The following is a 23,280-nucleotide window of genomic DNA, read 5'->3' as shown; positions in this document are numbered from 1 at the left end:
ATCACAAATGAAAAGCTGTCAGATGAACTCCCTTTTCAGGTATACAGAAAAACTAGATTATCAACCCTTCCAAACTGCATCTTCACGTTGCAGATAACTTCCTCCTTTATATTATAGTTTATTCCAAACATACTCTAGTATAATCTTGTACAAAATCTCCTACAAGCCCTAACATGCCATTAGCACTTTTACGTTATGTTATTTTAGCTACACAAAAACCATATGGATACAATGTATGGCAAAGCAAGAACAGGGGGTAGCTAGGTCGCGCAGTGGATAGAGCACCGGCCCTGGAGTCAGGAGGACCTGAGTTAAAATCCGGCCTCAGATACAACACTTCCTAGCTGTGTGGCCCTGGGCAAGTCACTTAACCCCCACTGCCGCCCCCAAAAAAAGAAAGAAAAAAAGCAAGAACAAAATTTTTTTTTCATTTTGCCTTGTTATTAATTCTAAAACACTCTAGGATTTACTAGTAATGATGACTAAAAACAAAGGAGATATCACTACAGAGTTTTCTAAATTTAAAAAATTAGCAGTGAAAGCGTCACTAAGACTTAAAGTAAAATCGCAATTAACCAGAAGACACAAAGCTGTGCTTAACTTCATGACAACCAGAAAAATCTCTCCTTCCCTTTAATCTCTTGTTAAGTACCATCCTAAAAATATTTTACCCCCTTTCCTGCTCCATGCTGAACCTAATTTTAATCATACTTTTATGACTAGGGATTCATCCACAAGATTATTTTTCTGTTCAATAACAACTGAAGAATAGGAATAAATGCAGTTTTCCTTAAAATGGCTAAGTAACATCTATCTAAAACCATCAGCAAGCATTATCTGTAATGAGGATAAGTTAGAAGCCTTCCCTAAGAGATCAGGGTTGTGAAGCAAGAACACCCATTATCATCACTATCATTCAATATTGTTCTAGAAATGCTAGCTATAGCAATAAGAGAAGAATAAGAAATTAAAAGGGGCAGCTAGATGGAATCCAAATGCAGATCAAAGCATACTATTTTCTCTTTTTTTTCTTTCTCGTGGTTTTCCCCCTTTTATTCTGATTCTTCCTTCACAACATGGTTAATGTGGAAATATGTCTAATAGGATTGTACATGTATACTCTATATCAGATTGCATGCTGTCTTGGGGAGGGAGAGGGAGAAAAAAATTTGGAACTCAAAGTCTTATAAAAGTGAATGCTGAAAACTATGTTTACATGTAATTGGAAAAAATAAACTACTACTAAATGAGGAAAAAAAAAAAAGATGAGCAGGTAGATTTCAGAAAAACCTGGAAAGACTTACATGAACTGATATTGAGTAAAGTGAATAGAACCAGGAGAACACTGTATACAGTAACAGCAACACTGTGCGATAATCAACTTCAACAGACTTAGCTCTTCTCAGCAATATAATGATCTTAGACAATTCCAAAAGACTCATGATGGAAAATGCTATCCACATCCAGAAAAAGAACTATGGAGAATGAATGCAGATAGAAGCATACTATTTTCACTTTTTTGTTTGTTTTTTCTTTCTTGTGGTATGTAATTGTAATGGAATACTCTTGTGTTAAAAGAAATGATGAGCAGGATGATTTCAGGAAAAACCTGGAAGGACTTACATGAACTAATGCAAAGTGAAGCAAGCAGATCCAGCAGAACATTGTACATAGTAATAGCAATATTGTAGGATGATCAACCACAAATGATTTAGCTATTCTCAGCAATACAATAATCCAAGACAATTCCAAAGGATTCATGATGAAAAATGCCATTTGCCTCCAGAGAAAGAACTGATGGAGTCTGAATGCAGATCAAAGCATACTATTTTTTCACTTTCCTTCTGGTTTTTTTTGGTTCTAGTTTTCTTTCACAAAATGACTAACATGGAAATGTTTTACATGCTTTATGCTGTATGTTTTATATGTTGTATGTCTTACATACAACCTTTATCAGATTGTTTACCATCTCAGGGAGGGAGAGAGGGAAGGGGAAAAAGAATTTGGAACTCTAAATTTTTTAAAAAAAGAATGTTAAGAATTGTTTCAACATGTAACTGAGGAAAAATAAAATATTAAAAAATAATGACTGAAGAGAGCAATGTAAAGTATATAAAAGCCACCTGTACTATTTACTAACTTTTTTTTTAAACTAAATCTGGCTAAATCTCTCATTTGTTTCTTTTAAATTTTCTCATTTTTCTACAAGTTGAATAAAAGAAATCTCAAATTAACTAAGTTTTTACTATAGTTACACGAGAAATAATTTAAGTTTCATCTCAGAGCTCCTGTTGTTCCTCAATCCATTTGCCATTTTTGCTCTTCCCAAAAGATCACATCACAGGCGTGCATGCATTTTACTTATAAGCATAATAACCATTGCAAATAGCATCAAAATGCCTTTGCAGTGAAAACATGACATAATTTCTCCAGAAAATGGAAGCTACTAGAAAGAGAGTGGAGAAATGAGTACTTAGGACTGCGCTGGAAGGAAAATAATAAAATCAATATTTGAGAAAAGCAAAGTTATGTCAAACTTTTCATTCCTCAAATAGGGATACTAATCCTCAGAACTTGAAAACAAGTTATATTTATAATAAGGTAGATGTCCGAAATTTAGATGATATTTTGCCCAGAAGCAATGTTATAAATTAGGGTCTTCTTTAGGCCTAGACCACAAAAACCTACTTAAACCTACAGTCCAGTGTTAATACAAGTATGATACTATTTGATAGGATGTGTGTGTGTGTGTGTATTTTCCTCTGTTGCACATTTTGCTTTACATTAAAAACCAGAGGGTCAAACAAAGTTCTGTGTTGTTGTATCTTTCAACGAATCTTGTCTGAATCTAGCTATCTATGTAGGAGATATTCTGACACACAGTCCAGTAAGAGGAATACTGGGCTTGGAATCAAAAGACTGGGATCTTTTGCCAGCTCTGCTACCATCTACACGAAACAGGCCTCTTCATCAATCTGGGCACTGAGATCCTCGTCTATAAAAGCAGAGTGTTGGACCAGATGGCTTCTAAGGGCCCCTTTTTCAACTCTGTATCTGTAAATATGATATCCTTAACAAAGCATTTTGTTCTACTTAAAATGTTTTTGGAGGGGGCTGAAGTAGGGGGTTGTGTGTGTATGTGTGTGTGTTTTACAGTTAAACTATTATCAAGAGGAAACGTATCAATAAAATATATTGTTTAAACAACAGTGGTATATATGGATTATTGTGCTGTAAGAAATGATAAGATGGCATCAGAAAAACATGGGAAGAGTTAAATGAAATAATACAGAGAGAAGAAGGCAGAACCAGGAGAAAACTTTACATAGTAACAGCAATATTATAAAACAATTTTTGTCCTAAGAATTTTTTTCTTTTAAAAAAAATTAATATTTTATTTTCCCTCAGTTACATGTAGACAATTTCCAACATTTTTTTTTAAATTTTGAGTTCCAAATTTTCTCTTTTCTTCACCTCCCCCCTTCCTGAGACAGTAAGCAATTTGATACAGATTATATATGTTTAATCATACAAAATACATTACCATATTAGCCACGTTATGAAAGAAGACACAGACCCAAAGGAAAAAACAAAACAAAATACAGAAAGTGAAAAATAGTATGCTTTGATCTGCATTCAAACTCCATCAGTTCTTTCTCTGGAGGCAAACAGCATTTTTCACCATGAGTCCTTTGGAAATGTACAGGATCACTGTATTGCGGAGAATAGCTACATCATTCACAGTTGATCATCATACAGTATTGCTGTTACTGTGTACAATGTTCTGGTTCTGTTCATTTCACTTTTCATCAGTTCTTTCCAGTTTTTTCTGAAATCATCCTGCTCATCTCTTATAGTACAGTAATATTCCATTAAAATTATATACCACAACTTCTTTAGCCATTCCCCAATTGATCAGGGCATCCCACAATTTCCAATTCTTTGCCACCACAAAAAAGAGCTGCTATAAATATTTTTGTACAAATAGGTCCTTTTCCCTTTTTGTTTTGATCTCTTTGGGATATAGACCTAGTAGTGGTATTGCTGGATCAAAAGGGTATGCACAGTTTTATAGTCCTTTGGGCATAGTTCCAAATTGCTCTCCTCAGTTCACAACTCCATGAACGATACATCAGTGCCCCAATTTTCTTACACCCACTCCAACATTTATTATTTTCCTTTTCTGTCATATTACCCAGTCTGATAGGTGTAGGGTGGTTCCTCAGAGTTGTTTTAATCTGCATTTCTCTAATCAATAATGATTTAGAGCATATTTTCACGAGTATATATAATTTTGATTTCTTCATCTGAAAACTGCATGTTCATATCCTTTGACCATTTATTAATTGGAAAATGACTTCTAAGAAAAAATTCTTTGGAACTCTGATCAAAACAACTACCAACCACAATTCCAGCTGAAACTCAGCTTGTGGGAAAGAAGTAATGGAACATAGATTCAGACTTTTTTTTGGACATGGTCAGTGTAGCAATTTATTTTGCTTTCTATACATTTGTAACAAGGGTTTTAGTTTTCTTGCTTTCTCAATGAGGGTAGGAGGAAAGAGAAGACAGAGAGAAGGAGGAACTGAAAATAAAATTTTAAATAACAGGATCGAGTATTTCTTGTACCTTTCTGTCACTTCCATGACTATCAAGTCGAAGGCTACTGTAGAGTAGCATCTTAACAGTAATATTCTCATTTGATGCTATGGTATGCTCATTTGGATTTTTGCAGAAGTTTCCAAAGTATTAAAGTTGTAGATCATCCAAAGAGCAATGGAGAGGTTCAAAGAGGGCATGAACACAGACTGAAACATATTACAAACAAAGAACTTGTACAAGAGTAGTATAATGTATATCATCAGAGGATATAACTAAAAAAAGGAGGTGTATCTGCTTGGCAAGGGCAATCAATCGAGACACAGTGTGCACTCCACAGAAAGTCATGAAATTCAGAGGAAAGCTCCTAAAACATTGGGTGGGTCCCTGAGGAAGATGTTATAGAAGTACACAGGGAAAGAGGGGCATAGAGGGGCATGGAGTGCCACTGCATTCTATCCTAACACATTACTACACCAACAAGTATACAGATCCAAAGTATCTTCTCTAAAAGGTTTTTGCAGGACAGTCTGGAAAATCACCTACCTTATAACTATATTGCTTTCATAAGGAAATCAATTCTCCAGTATACCATTTTCTTGAAGTATCACTATTTCTTAAGGATCCCCAGCCATGATGCTCATTTCACTCCCAGCTCAATTCTCTCTCCAAACTGCTTCAATTTCCCACCAGCTGCTTTGTGCACCTTGGGATGTCTCCACCCTGAGGCTTGCTACCTGACTGGTGAGGTCTTACCCAAGATCCCCATTTCATGAGGAGCCCCAACTATACTGTTCACTTCACTTCTGGCTTAACTCCCTCTCTAGATTGCTTCTAATGTTTTATCATGGTTATTCTCACCCCTTCCCTCTTTATCCTTCCCCTCTTCCTCATCTCACTACTAGAATATAAGCTCCTTTACAACAAATAAATAAATAAAGAATGTAAGCTCCTGGACAGCAGGGACCATCTTGTTTGTTTTGCTATAAAGATGCTGATTTTATTGGATCAGTTAGTCAACAGACATTTATTAGACACCTACTATGTGCCAGGTATTTGTTTTCCTGTGTTTGTATTCCAGCACTTATCACAGTGCTTGACACATAGTAAAACAATAAATGTTTTACTTACTTACAGTGCACAGGAAAAGAGAATATAACACCTGAAAGAATAGCTGAATAGGATGCCAGCTGCCTAGTATGACACCCAGAAAGAAAACAATGTTGTGATCTGTGGAATCTCTTTGCCTGAGCAAAATGGCAGAAAGGAGAGCAAATGAAATTTTGCAAAATACTTTTTTCCTAATCACAGTTCTGAGCATCTTCAGTTAGTAGATGAGAGATAATAAACTAACCTGGACCCCATTCAACCTCACCTCTGCTTGCACTGCCTTCCACGTGCAGCCTTTTCTGAAATCCTCAGCTACTAGTTCCTTCCCATACAAATGATCTAGTACTTATTTATCTTTATTTTCTTTATAACCATACTTATACATGTCCTTGCCATCTCCTCCATTAGATGTAAACTCCTTTTGAGAAGGGATTATTTCATTTATTGTATTTGTAACCCTAGAGTGTCATACAGTGCCTGGTACATAGCAGGCCTTTAATAAATACTTGTTGAGTGACTGATTAGGGCATTAAAGGGATGAAAAGAACAAGATCCCAGAATGGTGGTCAGCTGATCTAAATGTCTGTAATTCTGAAATTGAAATGAATAGGGTGAACATCTACTTCAGGTAATAACATCACTATTAAATTGCTTAGAAAAATACATCTCTAAATCTAAGCTAAAAGCTGCTTAATATACTAAGAGGCCTGAACAAGGTACAAACAAGACTGAAGGAATCTCTCATGATTCATGATTATTTTTAAGAAATTATTTTTTGGACAACATGATGATCATGACTGGTATTTGTGTGAAAAATATATGTATATGTGTGTATATATATCTGACACATATCAAAGATATGAAAATTTTCAAGTGATATAATACATATATTTTCAAAGCACTTTATATATAATCATAGGCAGCATATAGTACTTTTAAAGTTTGCAAAGCACAATGTCTCTCTCATATGATCCCCACAATACTGTGAGAAAAGTGCTATTATTATTGCCATTTTGGAGATGAATAAACTAAAGTTAAGAAACATGAAGTGACTTGCCCAGGATCACAGAGTTAATAAGTATCTGAAGCAGGATTTATACAAGTAACAGAGATTAGAAAATGGTGATGGAGGCAGCTAGGTGATGTAGTGGATCAGTGGAGTCAATAGGACCGAAGTTCAAATCTGGCCTCAGACACATAACACTCATTAACTGTGTGACTCTGAGCAAGTCACTTAACCCCAACCGCCTCACCAAAAGGATGAGGCCTGGACAGGGCAAAGGCTTTTCTCCACTGTGCTTGCTTAATAAGCTTATTACATATTAACTGACACATCCCAAGGGCAGAGATAGCCATCATTTTTTTAACATAAGACACATGATCTGGGTGGAGTTAACATGACAAGGAGGAACAAGGAGGAACATGGGATGGATGGTTCAGGAAGAGTGTAACTCAGATAAGCTGATCTTACTAACCATTTAAAAGTTGATTTTACCGCTATACCATCGTGCATGTGCTACTAGAGTGCAGTGTGCCTGCTTCTCGCTGAGAATCATAATAAAGGCTTTCCTTCACTCAAAAAAAAAAAGGTGAAATACACAGAAGAGATCAAAGACAATAGCCTAAGAGATTCAAGGAGATAAGGGTCACTTCTAGCTGGGGAAAAAGCTAGAAGATCATGGCATGAACAAAAGATGTGGCACATAAATTGGGCATTAAGTAAGAAAGATACCAAGATCATCTGGCAGACAATTCCATAGCAGAGAGAAATTAAAGAGAATAACAAGATGGCCTTTGATGTAGTAATTATCTATGCAACCTTATAGGGTTATAGTGAGCAAAGCACTTTATAAACCTTGAGTGCGAAATAAATATTTATTATTATTAGGCAGGGGAGACAGTGTGTGTAAATGTATACAAGCAGGGAAGGACAGTGTAACATCAGGGAAGTATTCCAGTTTGGCTGAAGCACAAAACAGGCCAAGGGAAATGGATAAATTATTTAACCTGAAGTCTCGGTATTCTTATCCTATTAAGATTTTAGAAAAAAATAATGTAACATCTCAGGGTACTACTGAAAAAATCAGTTTCCTTATATCACATATATATCAATGGAACCTATTTGTCTCTTCCAAAATTTATGTAATTTGAAAATAAACTATGAATATTTTATATTTTCTTAGCACTTAAACCACTTCACAAAAGCCTTTACAATGCATAGTAATCCTTACCAGATTCCAAAAGTGATGTAAAATATCAGGTGTGGTGGGACTGTTATTGTACATTAAAACCACATTGTAATTTCATTATTGTGTCCATTTATCTACGTATAAGGGTCATTAGAACAGATGCATGGGGAGACCAAGACTTAAATGAATTTCACATACTATTTTGTTTCTAAAATTCTTCCTGAAGGAATTAAGAAACTTATCTTTTTTGACCAAATTCAAAGCAATCACTAGTAAAAGAAATGTAAATTAATACACTCTGAGATTTTATCTCGCATACAGCAATATACTATTGGTAGAACTATAAAATGATCTACCTCTTTTAGAAACTGGGCATATTCCTCAACAAAATCAAAGAGAGAGAGAGGTAAAGGACACAAATAGGAGGAAGGAAGAAATGACCTTTCAAATCAATGGATGGGGAAGTGTTCATGCTCAAACAAGGGACAGAATGGACCACAGATAAAATTAGTTCATTTTGATTCCATAAAATTAAGTTTTTGCAAATAAAAAACTAATTCAGCTAAAGATAGAAAGGAAATAGTTAAGGGGGGGAAAGAGAGGGGAGATGCCTTTGCAGCAAACTTCTCTGATAAAGGTCTTAATTCAAGATAATTGATTCACACTTATAAGAAATGATATTTCTCATAAACTGTCAAAAGATATAAAACCAGAAGAAAATGATAAATGTTGGAGAAGATGTGGGACTGATGTGAGTGAAGTGAGAAGAACCAGGAGAACATTGTACACAGTAACAGCCACATTGTGCGATGACTAATATTGATAGACTTAACCCTTCTCAGCAATACAAGGATCTAAGACATCTCCAAAGGCCTCATGATGGAAAATGTTATCCACATCCAAAGAAAGAACTATGGAGTTTGAATGCATACTATTTGCTATTTTTTTCTTCTGTTGTGTTTTGTTTCCTTTTTTTGGTGGTTCCTCCTATCGGTTCTAATTCTTTCTTACAACATCACTAATGTAAAAATATGGTTAATAGGAATGTTAAAAAAAATATATAAAACCAGGCAATTCTCAAAGAAAAAAAATCCAAATTTAAAAAATGATCCAAACCACTAGTAATTAAAGAAATACAAATTAAAGCAACTCTGAGGTTCTATCTCATACTCATTAGATTGGCCAAAATGACAAAAAAGAAAAATGACAAATGTTGGACAGGCTGAGGGAAACAGACACATTAATGCACTTCTGGTGTAGCTGTGAATTGGTACAACCATTCTGGAAAGCAATTTGGACCTATTCACTTAAAAGTCACTAAATTATGCATACCCTTTGCCTCAATGACACCACTACTAGGCCTATTCTCCAAATACACAAATCAAAGAAGAAAAGGATTTATATGAACAAAAATATTTATAGCAGCTCTTTTTGGAGTGACAAAGAACAAAAAAGGAGATGCCTCTCAAATGAGAAATGACTAAACAAATTATGTTATATGTTATAGAAACTACTGTGCTATTAAGATATGATTAAGGGGGGGGGCAGCTAGGTGGCGCAGTGGATAGAGCACCGGCCCTGGATTCAGGAGGACCTGAGTTCAAATCCAGCCCCAGACACATAACACCTACTAGCTGTGTGACCCTGGACAAGTCACTTAACCCCACTGTGTAGCCCCGCTACTCCCTAAAAAAAAGATATGATTAAGGGAAAGGTTTCAGAGAAACCTGGGAAGACTTGTACAAACTAAACAGATAAATCAAAAGACAATTTATTCAATAACACCTACATTACAAAGACAATCAACTTTGAAAGTCTGATCATTACAATGATCAAGCACGATTCCAGAATACCAATGATAAACAATGCTGACCATACATCATGAAAGAGATGTGATGGATGCAAGATGCAAAATGAGATATGTATTTTTGGACATGGTCAATGTAGGAATTTGTTTTGCTTCACCATACATATTATATATTTGTTTAAAGAGGATCTCTTTCCTCTCCAGTAGGAGAGAAAGAAGTTGGAAGAAAAAAATATTTTTTCTTCATTGAAAATATTAATTTAATTTTATAAAGTCCCATATACAAAAATATGTGGCAGCAAAAACTAGAAACAAATGGGTGGACATAATACTACGTATGACACACAGTGGAATATTATTCCACTATAGGAAAAGAATATAAGGAATTCAGAGAAACTTGGGAATAATTGTATGAACTGTTATAGAAGAAAGCCTAATCAGAGAAAAAAATATACACTATGACCACAATAATGCAATATATCCGAATTCAGAACAATGTATTGACCAATTTTTACTCCATAGGACTCATGATGAAGTGGTGGACTACAGTTAGTTTGTTTAGATGTTAGACAAGTGCAGTGGAGGTGAGGGAGGGGGAAGGGAAGATGAGTATTTCAGGAAAAAGGAGAAAATACCTACCACCTCCCACTATCAAAAATCAATGAAAGCAAATTACTATTTTCCAAACAGCAGCAGAAGAGTATTCAGTTAATTTTTCAAAAATCCAATTTCTATGTGAAGTAAGCAACTCAAAATGTCTTCAATTTCTCTATTTCATCCAAGTTATGTTTGTTTGCTTGCTCACTAGAAAAGTATGCATTCCAGGCCAGAAACTCATTTAGAGCCATTCAAACCTGGTGCTGATACTTGCTCTAAAACAAAGAAAAAAAGGTCCATTAGAAGCTACCTGTGATGAGATAGTCAGGGTCTAAAAACTTTACTTTGATGGCTTTAAAAGGTAGAGAAAGGCATTAAAAGCTTACAATTACTTCCCATTTATTTAGGTTGGAGCTTCTTTATTCTAGTTATCTTAGGTCATAGCTAACAGTATTAAATGGTGTATTTATTTGCACATTAATAAATATACTTTTATATAGGAGCTATAGCGTATTTTATTTTGTTTGTTTGTTTGTTTTACATGAGGCAACTGCAGTTAAGGGACTTGCCCAGTCACAAAGCTAGTAAGTGTTATGTGTCTGAAGCCACATTCAAACTCAGGTCCTCCTGAATCCAGGGCCAGTGCTCTATCCACTGTGACACCTAGCTGCCCAAAGCAATATAAAAGGAACCTAGAAATCTAAACAAAACCAGGAATTAGAAACTTAAATTATTTTCCCAACTGATACTGAATAAATCAACTCAGCTTTCTCATCAACGAAAGAAAACACTAAGAACCTGACGTCCAGAATTGCCATTAATAACAATGAGAAGTCACATCTATATAATACTAAACAAGTTTAGCATTACATTATATGTTAGTATTATATTACATTAGGGCAGCTCAATGGCACAGTGGATGAAGCACCAGGCCTGGAGTCAGGAAGATTCATCTTCCTGAGTTCAAATCTCACCTCAGTCACTTCAAAGCTGTGTGACCCTGGTCAAGTCATTTAACCAACTGTTTGCCAAAGCTCCCCATCTGCAAAACGAGCTGGAAAAGGAAATGGCAAACCATTCCAGCATTTGTGCCAAGAAAACCCCAAATGGAGCCATAGAGAGTCAGATACAACCGAAACAACTGAACAACAACAGGTTTACAAAGCACTTTACATATATCAACTTATTTAAACCTCACCACCATATAATTAAATTAGCAGAACCAGGACAAGAATTTAGATTTTGACTACAAACACAGTGTACCTCCTACAGTTTCATAACTCACAAATTTTGCATGAGTTGAAATAGGTAATTTCTTCATCTTCAAGAATCAACAGCACAATTAAAGAGCTATTTTTTTTAAAATAAACATAAACATATTCTTTGATTTGGCCAAAATGCCTTCCTATCTTTACACTAGACTTTAGGCTCCTTATATGTGGCAATTTATAAGCATTAACTTTTATATAAAAAGCATTTACCATATGGCATCATACATATAAAGTATATTTCATAAATGTCTTCTGACTCTACAAATTATCTCCTAGCTAAGAATATGGTAAAGCCCACACATCACTCACAATGCTAAGACCACACTGGAATAGTTTCTAAATAATGAATGGCTAATAGTCACCAAATTGTGTATGTGTGTTTGTTTTTTTAAATCACTTTAGCTGTTTTTTAAAGTGTTCTCAGAGTTAAACTTTAATGTAACCCTCAGATTACCACAACATTGACTGGATCATTTATTATTAATATCTGTTCAAGGGGAGTCATTTTTTTAACAACTAGAGTTATATGAAATGTGCCAACCACCACACTTCTTTCTCCTATTCATGTGTTTGTTCTGACCCACTGTCAAAAGAACAACAGACTGAGCCAAGTAACTGTTTATCTGGTTTCACATCATACTTCAATCAACAAGTTTTGACTGAGGGAGTAGGTGCCATGCACTGCTCTCAAAGGAGTTACAGTCTATTGAAGGAAACAATATGGACACACAAAAGAAAATACAAATTCCCTACAAGGCAAATCTAAAATTATTTGGATGCGAAGGAACGACACCCTAGCTGGGATATCAGCATCATGGAGGAGACAGTACTTGGTCTGAGCTTTATAAGAAGCCCTCAGATGCATATGGGATGACCTAGTGTGTGCATTCCAGCTGTGGAGAACAGTTCATGCAAAGACATGGAGGCAGATGATAGAATATTATGTAAGAGGCCAGCAGGCCATTCTGGCTGGAGAGGAGAGCACACAAAGGAACATAATGTAGAATAAATAACCTTGGCCCAGGTAGGCTAGAGGCAGATTGTAAAAGGTTTTAAATGCCAAAGAATATTTTTGTATTTTATCCTAGAGGCTTAAATTTAAATATTTAGTATAGTGCTTTAATGAACAATTCGTTCAGAAAACATTTAATTAAGTGTAAGGAAAAAGAGGCAAAAAAAAAAATGTGTGTGTGTATATATATGTGTATATATAGCTTGCCCTCTCAGAACTTACAATCTAATAGGAAAGATATGTACAAACATGATAGAAGGTAGTGAGAAGAGAGCTATGATAACATTATCAATTTTATATTTGACCTGGGAGCCAACAGACAGTCCCTTATGTAGACCTCAGATGGCCTTCAAAGAAGGTGAAGAACTTCAATGACAGATGAGGGTATACATTCTAAGTCATGGTGAAAAGCACAAAGTCAACAAAAGGGAGAATGACAACAGCAAGATGAAATAGGTCTAATCTGATGGAACAAACTTTATGAAGCACTACAAAATAAGACTCAAAAGGCAACTGACTATAGATCCCTGAATCCCAGAATAAGGCATTTTTACTAGAAACCAAAATTTAAGATTATTTGCAGCTTGAACAAATGCCACGACTAGGTCATCTCACCCTACTTCAAATATAATTAAATCACAAAACACTTGAGATTTTTAAAAAAGAAAGGGATTCCTTGATATCACTATCATATTCATCTTCAAAACAAAGAAAATAGGATATAATAAAATATAAAACTCCGGATACAATGGTATTTACATTTTTGAGTTTTTAAAAGTGTCTAATCATTTTTGAGGGCAAAGATTCATGAATTGCCTTTAAAAGAAAAAAAATTTTTTTTTTGGTATCCTGAGCATCTAACACTGGTTTGCCAGTTATATACTTAATAAGCTGCATCAGATGACGGTGGAACTCAGAATCTTCTTGACTTCAAGGTCAGTTCAGTATGCTACCTCTCACATGCAGTAAAGCACAGTAGAACCAGAAAAACAGAACACACGTTTAGAATGACCAGAGAAGGGGAAAGGTCAATGAGTGAATGGACAAATCTAGTATCTTATGAAATTTGAGGGAACGACTGAAAAATAACAATATTCTGTACTTTGAAATTAATTTAAATATAAATTCCCTAATTCTTTTAAAGTTCAACTCAATACTGCCACCCTCCAACATGAGACCTCTTCTGATCCCCCTTGCTTCTAGTGTCATCTGACACCCCCCCCAAAAATTTACTTTATATTTATTTTGCATGTTTTTGGACAAACTTTTGTGCGTACTTTTACATTTACCTATAAACTGTAAGCTTCCTAAGGGCAAAGACTTAATTTAATGTTTTCTGAATGAATTGTTCACTAAGCTGGGACTAAATATTTAAATTCAAACCTCAAGGATAAAATGCAAAATTATTCTTTGGCATTTAAAGCTTTTTACATAGCATCTCTGTATCCCCAAATCCTCCTCCAGTGTCTGACAGAGTGGGCACTTGAATAAATGTTTGCTCACTGGTGTAAAGTTACTAAGAAAGTTGACTACACTGATGTTCAATGTTAAATAAAACATTTAACTTAAAATGTGACCTGATTTTTTAAAATGACTGGGGATGCTGAACTTATAAAACTGGATCCTCTAAAAATTATTTGAAAATTAGAAAAATATTTGGTTCCTCAATTGAGCCAAGCACATTCAGTAGTTTTTGCCCAACTAACCCTTCTATTCAGAACAATGCAAAATAAAATGGACTTTAAGCTGTGTGTGTCATTTCCTGAAATCGCACACACTTAGGAATCTGGAGTAAAAGAAGATAAACTGAGTAAGAGTCCATTCTGTTATAGTACCAATGAGCAAAAGTAATCAAATAATAGTTTATGCTAGATTTTTGGAGCACTATACCATAGTTACAGTGTTCATGAGTCATGCCGCTGACAAGGATCTTTATTTTGATATCCTTTACAATATTTATGTAGTTTTTTACTATAAGGCCCTCAATTCAGTTTTCTATTATATCATACAGCTACACAAATGGCTTAGTTTAATTTCGTACTAATGGATATTCACAGAATAAGCCATAAGCCTTGCCCATCATTGAAATTCTTTGGCAGAACTAGGCTCAGAATTGGAACTAACCTTGGATTCCTTCCACTTTTTAGGTAGTTTTCCAAAGTGCCTTACAAAATTCCCATTCTCTTAAGGTTATTTTTTGCTAATATCTTGTTTTTACATGATATATTAAAGCTAAAAACTAATTTTGCTCATATTTATCAATCCTATACTACCATACTATTCTAGTCACATATGAACAAGCCATCACCCATCTCCATAATGCTATCAGTAAAGCCAAACAACTGAGAGTTTGTCTAATTTGCAACTCAAAGTCTGATCTACTGAAGATGGGTCAAGCAGTCTCTGGGGCAAATTTAAATTTCATTTTGAAATCCCTGCCTATTTGGCAGTATTCCAAACTTTCACATTTTCTCTCTCTCTGTCCCTCCCTTCTCTCATACACACACTTTCAAAAATAAATCTGTTAAAACACATTTCCCATGTGACTTCACTGAATATGAAATCTACATATTGGAACTCCATGAAAATGTTCTTATACAAATAATTTTACAAACAAAATTCTCATAACGTAAACAGAAGAAAAAATAATACAGACTGAAGCAATTATTTTCTAGGTTATGTCCAAGCCATCTATTAAGGATAAATTAAAAGGCTCTTTACCTGTCAGGACCTGAGTTCAGGCACTCAAGAGTTTCGTATTCTCTTGCGGGAGCTGAAGACAATACTAATCCCTGCACTGTGTAGGGAGGTGCATTCCTTGCACTGGTTTAAGTGCTAGTGATTTCACCAACCCTTGAAGTGCAGAACAGTAAAAAAACAGTTTTCAGCCGTTTTTCTTACTGATTTGTTATTTTTAAATATCACAAAGTAAGATCTCAAATATGTTTTTAAAATAAAGTATTTCTATTTAAGGACAAGTGTCTTAAGTTGAAGAGACACAGGCCAAGAGGCCTTCCTGGATTACTACAGCATTTGTTGCACAAGAGTCCTTTTTCCATTAATGAAACTCATAAGGAAGGTTAAATAGATGGTAATGGTTTCATAGCTTCAAATCAAAGTCCTTCCTACAGCAAAAGTAGTTAAAATGTGTTGTGAGAAGCTATTTTAGATGGTACAACATTGATGTTTCTCCCATTTCCCACAGAACTTTCATATTTCATTAATATCTAGTACTTAGGATCTAGTATTAGGTTCTTGGGAATCAAATTTAGCAAGTTCCACTACCAGTTTATGGAGAAACATCAAATGATCATGACTACCACTATGCAAGGGTAGGTATACTGAGATACCTGGAAACAGGTGAATCTAACCTTATTACTAAGAAAATAGCAAGGTATACACTTTGTGTGTAGTTACAAAACAATAATGTTAATACTGTAAATAAAGTAAAAAAATCACTTTGAATTGTTCAAATTTCTCCACATATAACCTCAAAATAAGAAGCTAATGTAACCTGCTAGCACCCAATATTTCAAAGCTTGAGTTGAGTGAAGTCTCACAGGCCCTCAAATATACTTTGGGGGTCCCCTCCCCCTTTAAAACTACTTATTAGTAGTTATAGGGGATTGGGGCCAGAAAATAAACCTTTGCCTAGTTTGGAGGGAAAAGGGAACTTGAACTTTTCTGAGAACATTAATGCCTTGACTGTATTTTTCTCATAGCCTTCTTTACTTCCTTACAAGTTTTCATTTCTCTCCACCCCCTTAACACACCCACCACTACTTCTTTGGACTAGAGATCATTATCAAGTTGGGCACCAACTTTGAATGTATGCACATTCAAAACTTGGAGGCCCTCTGACTTCTTTCCGGATATTTTCAGAATAATTTTCAAAGAACAAGTAGACTAGATAAAAATCAAACACAAGCTAAACACCATGCCAGCTAGAGGAGTTATTCACTGGTACTGTTTTACTTTTCCTCCACATCTACCTAAGATCGGGAACCACTTAAAATTTCTTTGGAATCCCTCCAATTAATTTAAGTGTGCTTTCAGTCCATAGCAAAGAAGAAAGCTTGACCTGGTATGGCAGCTAAGATGTTTCCATTTTTCTTCACAGTTAGAAAAATTAAATAATCACTCTTTGATTTAACAAATCATTCCAAATAAAGCTGGAAGTTATTCAAATCCATTTAAAGGATCTGCTTCCTCTAAACCTAAAACCACAGCAGTTTGATCCCATTTGTAATCAAATTTAACACAAGTGTTTCATGGTGTTAATATGAACATCTGCCATTTACATTTTGTTTCTTTTCTATGGGCCAAAGAATTTTTAAAATAATCATCAAATAGATCCTTTTGAGTCTTAAACTGTATTTAAAATCTTCCTTAAGCAGGCTAAGATGGAAGAAAGCAAAAAATACTACTCCAATTACTCAGTTAAAAACTCACATCTCTAATTCTTATGTTATATCCAATTTTAATAGTCTCTTATCAGGAGGTAGCAATGACATCGATAACTGTAAGATGGAATGCCATGGGAGGCAGCAAGTTACAGCTTTAGCTTTAGAATCACAGGATCTGGGTGAGGATACTTGCTTTTCTACTTACTACCTAGGTGACCTTGAGCAAGTCACTTAACCTGTCTGGTCTGTCTCATTTGTAAAATGAGAGGCTTGACCTCCCAGGTTTCTTCCAGCTCTAAATATATAATCCTAAGCCAGAAGTTAAAATTAATTTTGCTGGAATTGTCAATGTAATTCTGTAAGTTTATGCCAATCATGATTTTTAATGTGGCAGTCTGTATAGGATTAAAATTTCAGCCCTCAACTAATTTGTTAATACAATCCATTTCCTAACTACGTGATTTAATATGACCTCTTCCAATCATTTAAAAGATGCCAATATATAGGTTTCATACCCAATGGATCATATTTCCTTTAAACAGACCCCTCTATTTAAAGTACCTTTCCACCATTTCTATATTACCATGCAAACTTCCTTTACTCCAATAAGATTCAAAATATTAGTTTAAAGCTATAGTTCAAGAGTAAAACTAAGAAAACTACATATGAACTACAGCCAAGTAACTCTAATAAATTCTTATACTGTATATTTTATGTTCAAAGCCCTTCAGAACTTTTAAGCTTAATAGGCCTGGTATTACAGCAGTTTCCATTTTGCATTTGTGAAAACTGAAATCCAAGTTCAACACTTTACCCAGGGCCACAAAAGAATTCAACGTAAGAAACAGGTTTAGAACTGGTTCATTTCCATCATCCCATATTGTATTTATTATTCTCAGATCATAGCATGGCATTAAAATGTCTAACATTCCACATCTAATGAATTCTTATACAAAGACATTTACTTTTTAAAACAACAAATAGCATTACCTTTGTGTAACAAGCCAAAGCAGAAAATGGTTCTTACCTTCATCTCCTTCTGGTGCATAGGAAGCTGTAATAATGTCAATGTCAGCGCAATTCATCACAATTTGATTGGTGGCCTGCCTTACCTAGGAAACAAGAATCAACATCATGAATCCTCTTGATCTTTCATAAGATGTTTACTCATTCATTTTAACTGTACACCATCATTAATACTTGTTTATGCCAAAACTTTATTTAAAAGTGGGCTGTGGTATTAAAAGATCAGAGATGGAAATGGAATATCTCAGTAAATTAGCATAAATCATTAAAATATGTCAAAACTATTAAAGGTTACAGTAACACCAACATTTAAGAACTTTCTATAATTTGTATATCTTCTAAATGAGCCAAGTGAATAAAGCACTCCTCTCCCAAATTTTGATTACATACAAATTTATTTTGAAGTAGTAAATGAATACAATATTCATTTTAATGAGATGGCTCAAATACTTGAATGGCACAGAACAACAGGAATACAAATGTCCTAAATGAAAGTGCAACATATTACAACATCAAGGAACAATTTCTAACGATCAAAATTGGTCACTTAGATCACTAATTACACAGATGTAAGAAATTTACATATAATAGCCTAACTCAAACTTATATAATGCTTTAAGGTCTGCAAAGCATTTTATGTACCTCATTATGTCATCTGAACCTCACAACAACCCTGTGATATAGGTGCTATGGTAAGTCCCTCACCCTTGTTTAATAGATGAGAAAACTGAGCCTTAAGAGATTTTAAATTACTTGCTAGTATTACATAGCTAGTGAATAGCTAAGTAGAATTTGAATCCAATTCTTCCTCATTCCAAGTCCAGAACTCTACCTACCACACCATGTCTTTGGTAGGGAAACAATTATATTACTAAAAACTAGAAGACAAAGTTGTTACATTTTAGTTAATAGTGATTAATTTTTAGTCAATAATGACCTTAATCAAATTATTACCTTTCCCAAATTTTCTTGTTTCAATATCAATGCATTATTAAAAAATAACAAAGTTTGTTCCCATAATTTATTTCAGAAAAATATCCTCAGATAGCATTAAGTCAATTACATCACAAATGACTATTTAATCGGCAGTATTTGGACTAAGAAGTCTTGCTATTCATAAATCACCAGTTATTGTAATGGACTGTTACTCTGGAGTAAAGAAGCACACATAAATGAAGCGGTGACTACCAGGGTGAGGCATCGAGGCTACAGGTTCCCCACCCCCTAAAGACTATTCCCTAGACAGGCTGAGCATATAGTGATCTTTTGCTGAGTTTGAAGTTTATGTTAATAGAACAATTACAGTAGCTCAGTTACATGTTTTTCTCCTTATCTAGGCAACCACATTTTCACTGTCAACATCAAATGTAGACTTAATGGTAGCCAAGCAGTTAATCTACCAACTTCAAAATAGTACTTACTCTCCTGTTTTAAAATGACTATGCCAAATTACATTCAGAATCTTACTGCTGTTACAATTATGGAGTAAAGTGTATGCACATCTTAGAAGTGGATAATCTACAACATCTAGCTGGACATAAATTTCTAATATATTTAGGGAAAACCACCTGGTCACACTAACAAATTAAACTGTTTGCTGAGCAGTTATTTTTTCAAGAGCATTTGTCAGTTCTAGAAAGGGTAGAAAGGAAGCAACAAAAATATTTTAAAAATACAACTTCACGGGGGCAGCTAGATGGTGCAGTGGATAGAGCTCCGGCCTTGGAGTCAGGACGACCTGAGTTCAAATTTAACCTCAGCCACTTGACACTAGCTGTGTGACCCTGGGCAAGTCACTTAACCCCGACTGCCTCAACAAAAAGCAAAAAAAAAAAAAACAAAAAAACCTTCACCCAGAGTTCAAAATTTTTTATCACTGTGAAGCCCAATATTAGAAGTTCATTAATCTTTAAGAACTCAGGAGACTTTATAGCAAACACTACTGGATTCCAACCATAAAGACACTGTTTTGAATATCACTCCACATTTTATAATTAAACACTACTTATACAAGGTCAAAAAACAATACACCGTATTTCTGGAGTACTTCTAATCTCTCAGTAGATACTACTCATGGAAGCTATTAAATAAAAAAGCTAACAAGTACATAAAAGCATAGAAGCTACTGAATAAAAAAGCTTACAAGATAACCTTGGTTAGGAATACCTGGATGTTCTTAAAACATTAAATAAGGAGATTAGGAAAAATCATTTCAAAAGAAAAATATTCATAGAACCTATGAAATGGATACTATAAAATGGTATATCCGTGTGTTCGTAAGAAGCACCAAGGATGATTACAAAGCTACATAAAACCAACCTATTCAAGGTTGGTACTTTCCAAACACCAGTACTGATCTGATGACACAACTGAGATCATCAATGATTTCTCTCAGCAGCAAGCTCATATTAGCTGTACTGTTTTGCCATCAATTGAACAGATAAATAATTCAAAAGAATTTTAGTATTACTGCCTTAAGGTATCTTCTTGCTCCAAGATCCAAGGTCCCTAACTTCAATTTCTGGATTTAAAGCAAATGTTAAAATTAGCTGCAAAATGTTTTGATAACAAACTCATTTTCAACTTTTTCATTTTATTCTTCTAAATAATGGAATGTTCATGTATCCCTTGTTTCCTTCCCAGAGTTTTAGCCTACCAGGTTGTCAGATAAATAGACTGCACTTCAACTGAACTGAATACTCAGTAATGACTACGCTAAGGACACAGCTCGACCCTTGGTAACAATTTTACAAAGGAGGTTTCCTGTGCCTGGAAAGACTGCAATCTGTAGCAGTTCATGTTTTTCTGAGTAAGTTTTTACCAGAATCATTCAGAACTATACAAGGTATTTGTTATAGTGTGAACCAAGAATCTTTACTAAAGCCCAGAACTGTCAATAAAAGAAACTCCAATTGTGACAATTTCTAAATGCTAGTCATTTTAAAGTATAACTGACTCAGATTAACAAGATACTTGAGTTTCATCATGTGCATATAAAATTTATAATAATCTGGGTCTGTGAAGCAGTAGTGAAATTTCTCAAGGCAACCATGAAAAGATGATTTGTGAACACAATTATGGGCCAAATTTTCTAACACCAAAATGTAACAAATAACAAAGAACAGATTATACAAATAAATAATTGTTCAAGTTTGAAGCTTAAACCTCAAAAACGGATTTCAGTGTCAATAATAATTCAGAAAGACTCCTATCCCACTCAGCCTTACCATGTTGGCCAAAACAGATTAATATTATGACCATACGACCTTGCTCTACAGTAAGTATAAACTGACTAATAAAATTCAGATATACAGAAAAACTTGAGTGTTAAGTATAATAAAGAGACAATAACTTACTACAATAATACCTCACTTGTCCAGCAATCTGGACCATGCAGACCACCACTGAAAACCAGGAAGCAAACAAAAAAGCTTCTAATCATCCAAAACCCACGGCACAAAGTACATGCATTAAAAACCCGAGCACCTCACCCACAGGAGATGCCTCAATTTCTCCTTCAGACTATTGTGTGTATCTGATTTTTCCAGTCCACTAGTGGTTAGAAGTCACAAATTGGAAGGTGCCTCTTCCTTGGGCAAAAGGCACATAGAAGAATATTAACAAGTCAGGATGAAGGAGGACAATGGAAGAAAAACATTTAAAAAGACACCAGGTTATGAAAAATTTATCAGGCAGAGGTCATTTACTCTAGAGGCAAACAGCTTTATACACATCTCAATAGTCTGAGCCAATGTCACAGACTACTGGGATAGTGGAAAAAGCACAGGATTTCTAATCAAAGGACCTGGGTTTCAGTACTAGCTCTGCCACTTGCTTGCTGTGTGACCTTGTGAAAGTTTCCTTGATGAGCATCAGTTTACTCATCTATAAAATAATCAAGTCAGATTAAATAATCCCTAAGGTCCTTTTCAATTCTAAATCTATGATACTATGATGGCAAGTGAGAGAATACCATATGAGGGAATCATATTCCTTAACTAATTAAAGGTTATATTATATTTCATAAACTTTAAGATGACAAAAGTATGTAATACAATTCAGAAATCTCCATTCAAAATAGTTTACATTTTTTAAAGTTCTGACATCTAAGGGAGAAGTAAGCTTCAGTTATTTAGAAAACTTGACTTCCTTCCTTAACAATAGCCAAAGGAGTGCATTACTAACAGTTTATTGTACTATAGGCCTCCTCCAAACAATTATTCAGAGGAAAAAATAGTGAAAAGTAGTGAAGTCAGTGTGTCAAAACAAAGTCCAGTTAACATCTTCAAAGCATTTATTGATCTGAAAAATGTCAGTTCAATTACAGCTATTTCCCACCCCCCAAAAAGTGGGGATACAAATATCAAAATGATTGCTCAATGAATATAAAAATGCTTTGAACAGGAAATATCATACCACATGGAGCTGATAACATCCATTCAGGTGCCAAGGGTTCTTCCTTTCAGTCAAAATAACTATTGGAGTTGTAACTACCTTCTCCGTAACTATATACATATACATACACACACACACATATGTTGAGCTAGCATATCCTGATCCCAGGTCTTGAAAATTTAGGCTAATTCTCTGTCTTATCACAGGAGAAAGCCCAAGTATTATACCGGTCACCATTACAGGCTTATAACTAGAACATGGAGCCACATTCACTAATTTGTAAACTACTTTAAGTTTACTACTTGAGACATCTACCAAATGCATTTGCCTCAAAAAATAGTAAGAAAGAAAAAATACGACCTGTTTACGTAGTTATAAGGAAGTAAGTTTTCAAAATCTAAGTCACATAACACTAATTTTACTCAAAGGCAAAAGGCCTGCACATGGACTAATTTCTTCACCTCCCCCACAGGTCCACACCCAAAACAAAGTTAAAAATCCACTAAGTTTCTAATATGTAACCTGTACAAATACTCTAGGCTTATCATAAGATTTTGCAACTAAGGCACCTGAACAGTTTGCATACTTTTTTATGATTGTATGCCAGTGGAGTTGATTCAATCCATATGCTTTACAATCTGTTTTTAAAGGTACTAATTTTGTTAATACTCAAACGTCAATAATAAGAGGAAACTTCTTGTTTTGGTTCACATGATCATTAACAAACCTTGCCTATATACTCTTATGTCTACATACTATGTCCACCTTTTAACAGCTACATATTCTTATTATATACATTCCGATTTTTATATGTACATAAAATATATATTATTTTATTATACATTCCAATATTTTAATATATAGACCC

The 23,280-nt window shown here is 34.7% G+C and overlaps 1 protein-coding gene across 2 annotated transcripts in view; it reads right to left on the bottom strand.

Moving 5' to 3' along the window:
* NPEPPS (aminopeptidase puromycin sensitive) overlaps positions 1 to 23,280 on the bottom strand; it is an 82,608-nt gene that overhangs the window by 57,124 nt on the left and 2,204 nt on the right. Inside the window, exon 2 of one of the 2 annotated variants that reach the window (XM_027872895.1) lies at positions 18,019 to 18,103. In XM_027872895.1, coding sequence (XP_027728696.1) covers positions 18,019 to 18,103 — 85 coding nt within the window. Of the gene's footprint in view, positions 1 to 15,306; positions 15,410 to 18,018; positions 18,104 to 23,280 lie in introns of those variants that run through there. The other variant, XM_027872896.1, reaches the window with a different exon arrangement.

The sequence above is a fragment of the Vombatus ursinus genome, unplaced genomic scaffold (assembly GCF_900497805.2).
Source record: "Vombatus ursinus unplaced genomic scaffold, bare-nosed wombat genome assembly UNPS02014801.1, whole genome shotgun sequence".
NCBI classification, from domain to species: domain Eukaryota; kingdom Metazoa; phylum Chordata; class Mammalia; order Diprotodontia; family Vombatidae; genus Vombatus; species Vombatus ursinus.
The sequence above is the reverse complement of the archived record's forward strand: the minus strand, read 5'-3'. Positions and strand labels throughout refer to the sequence as shown.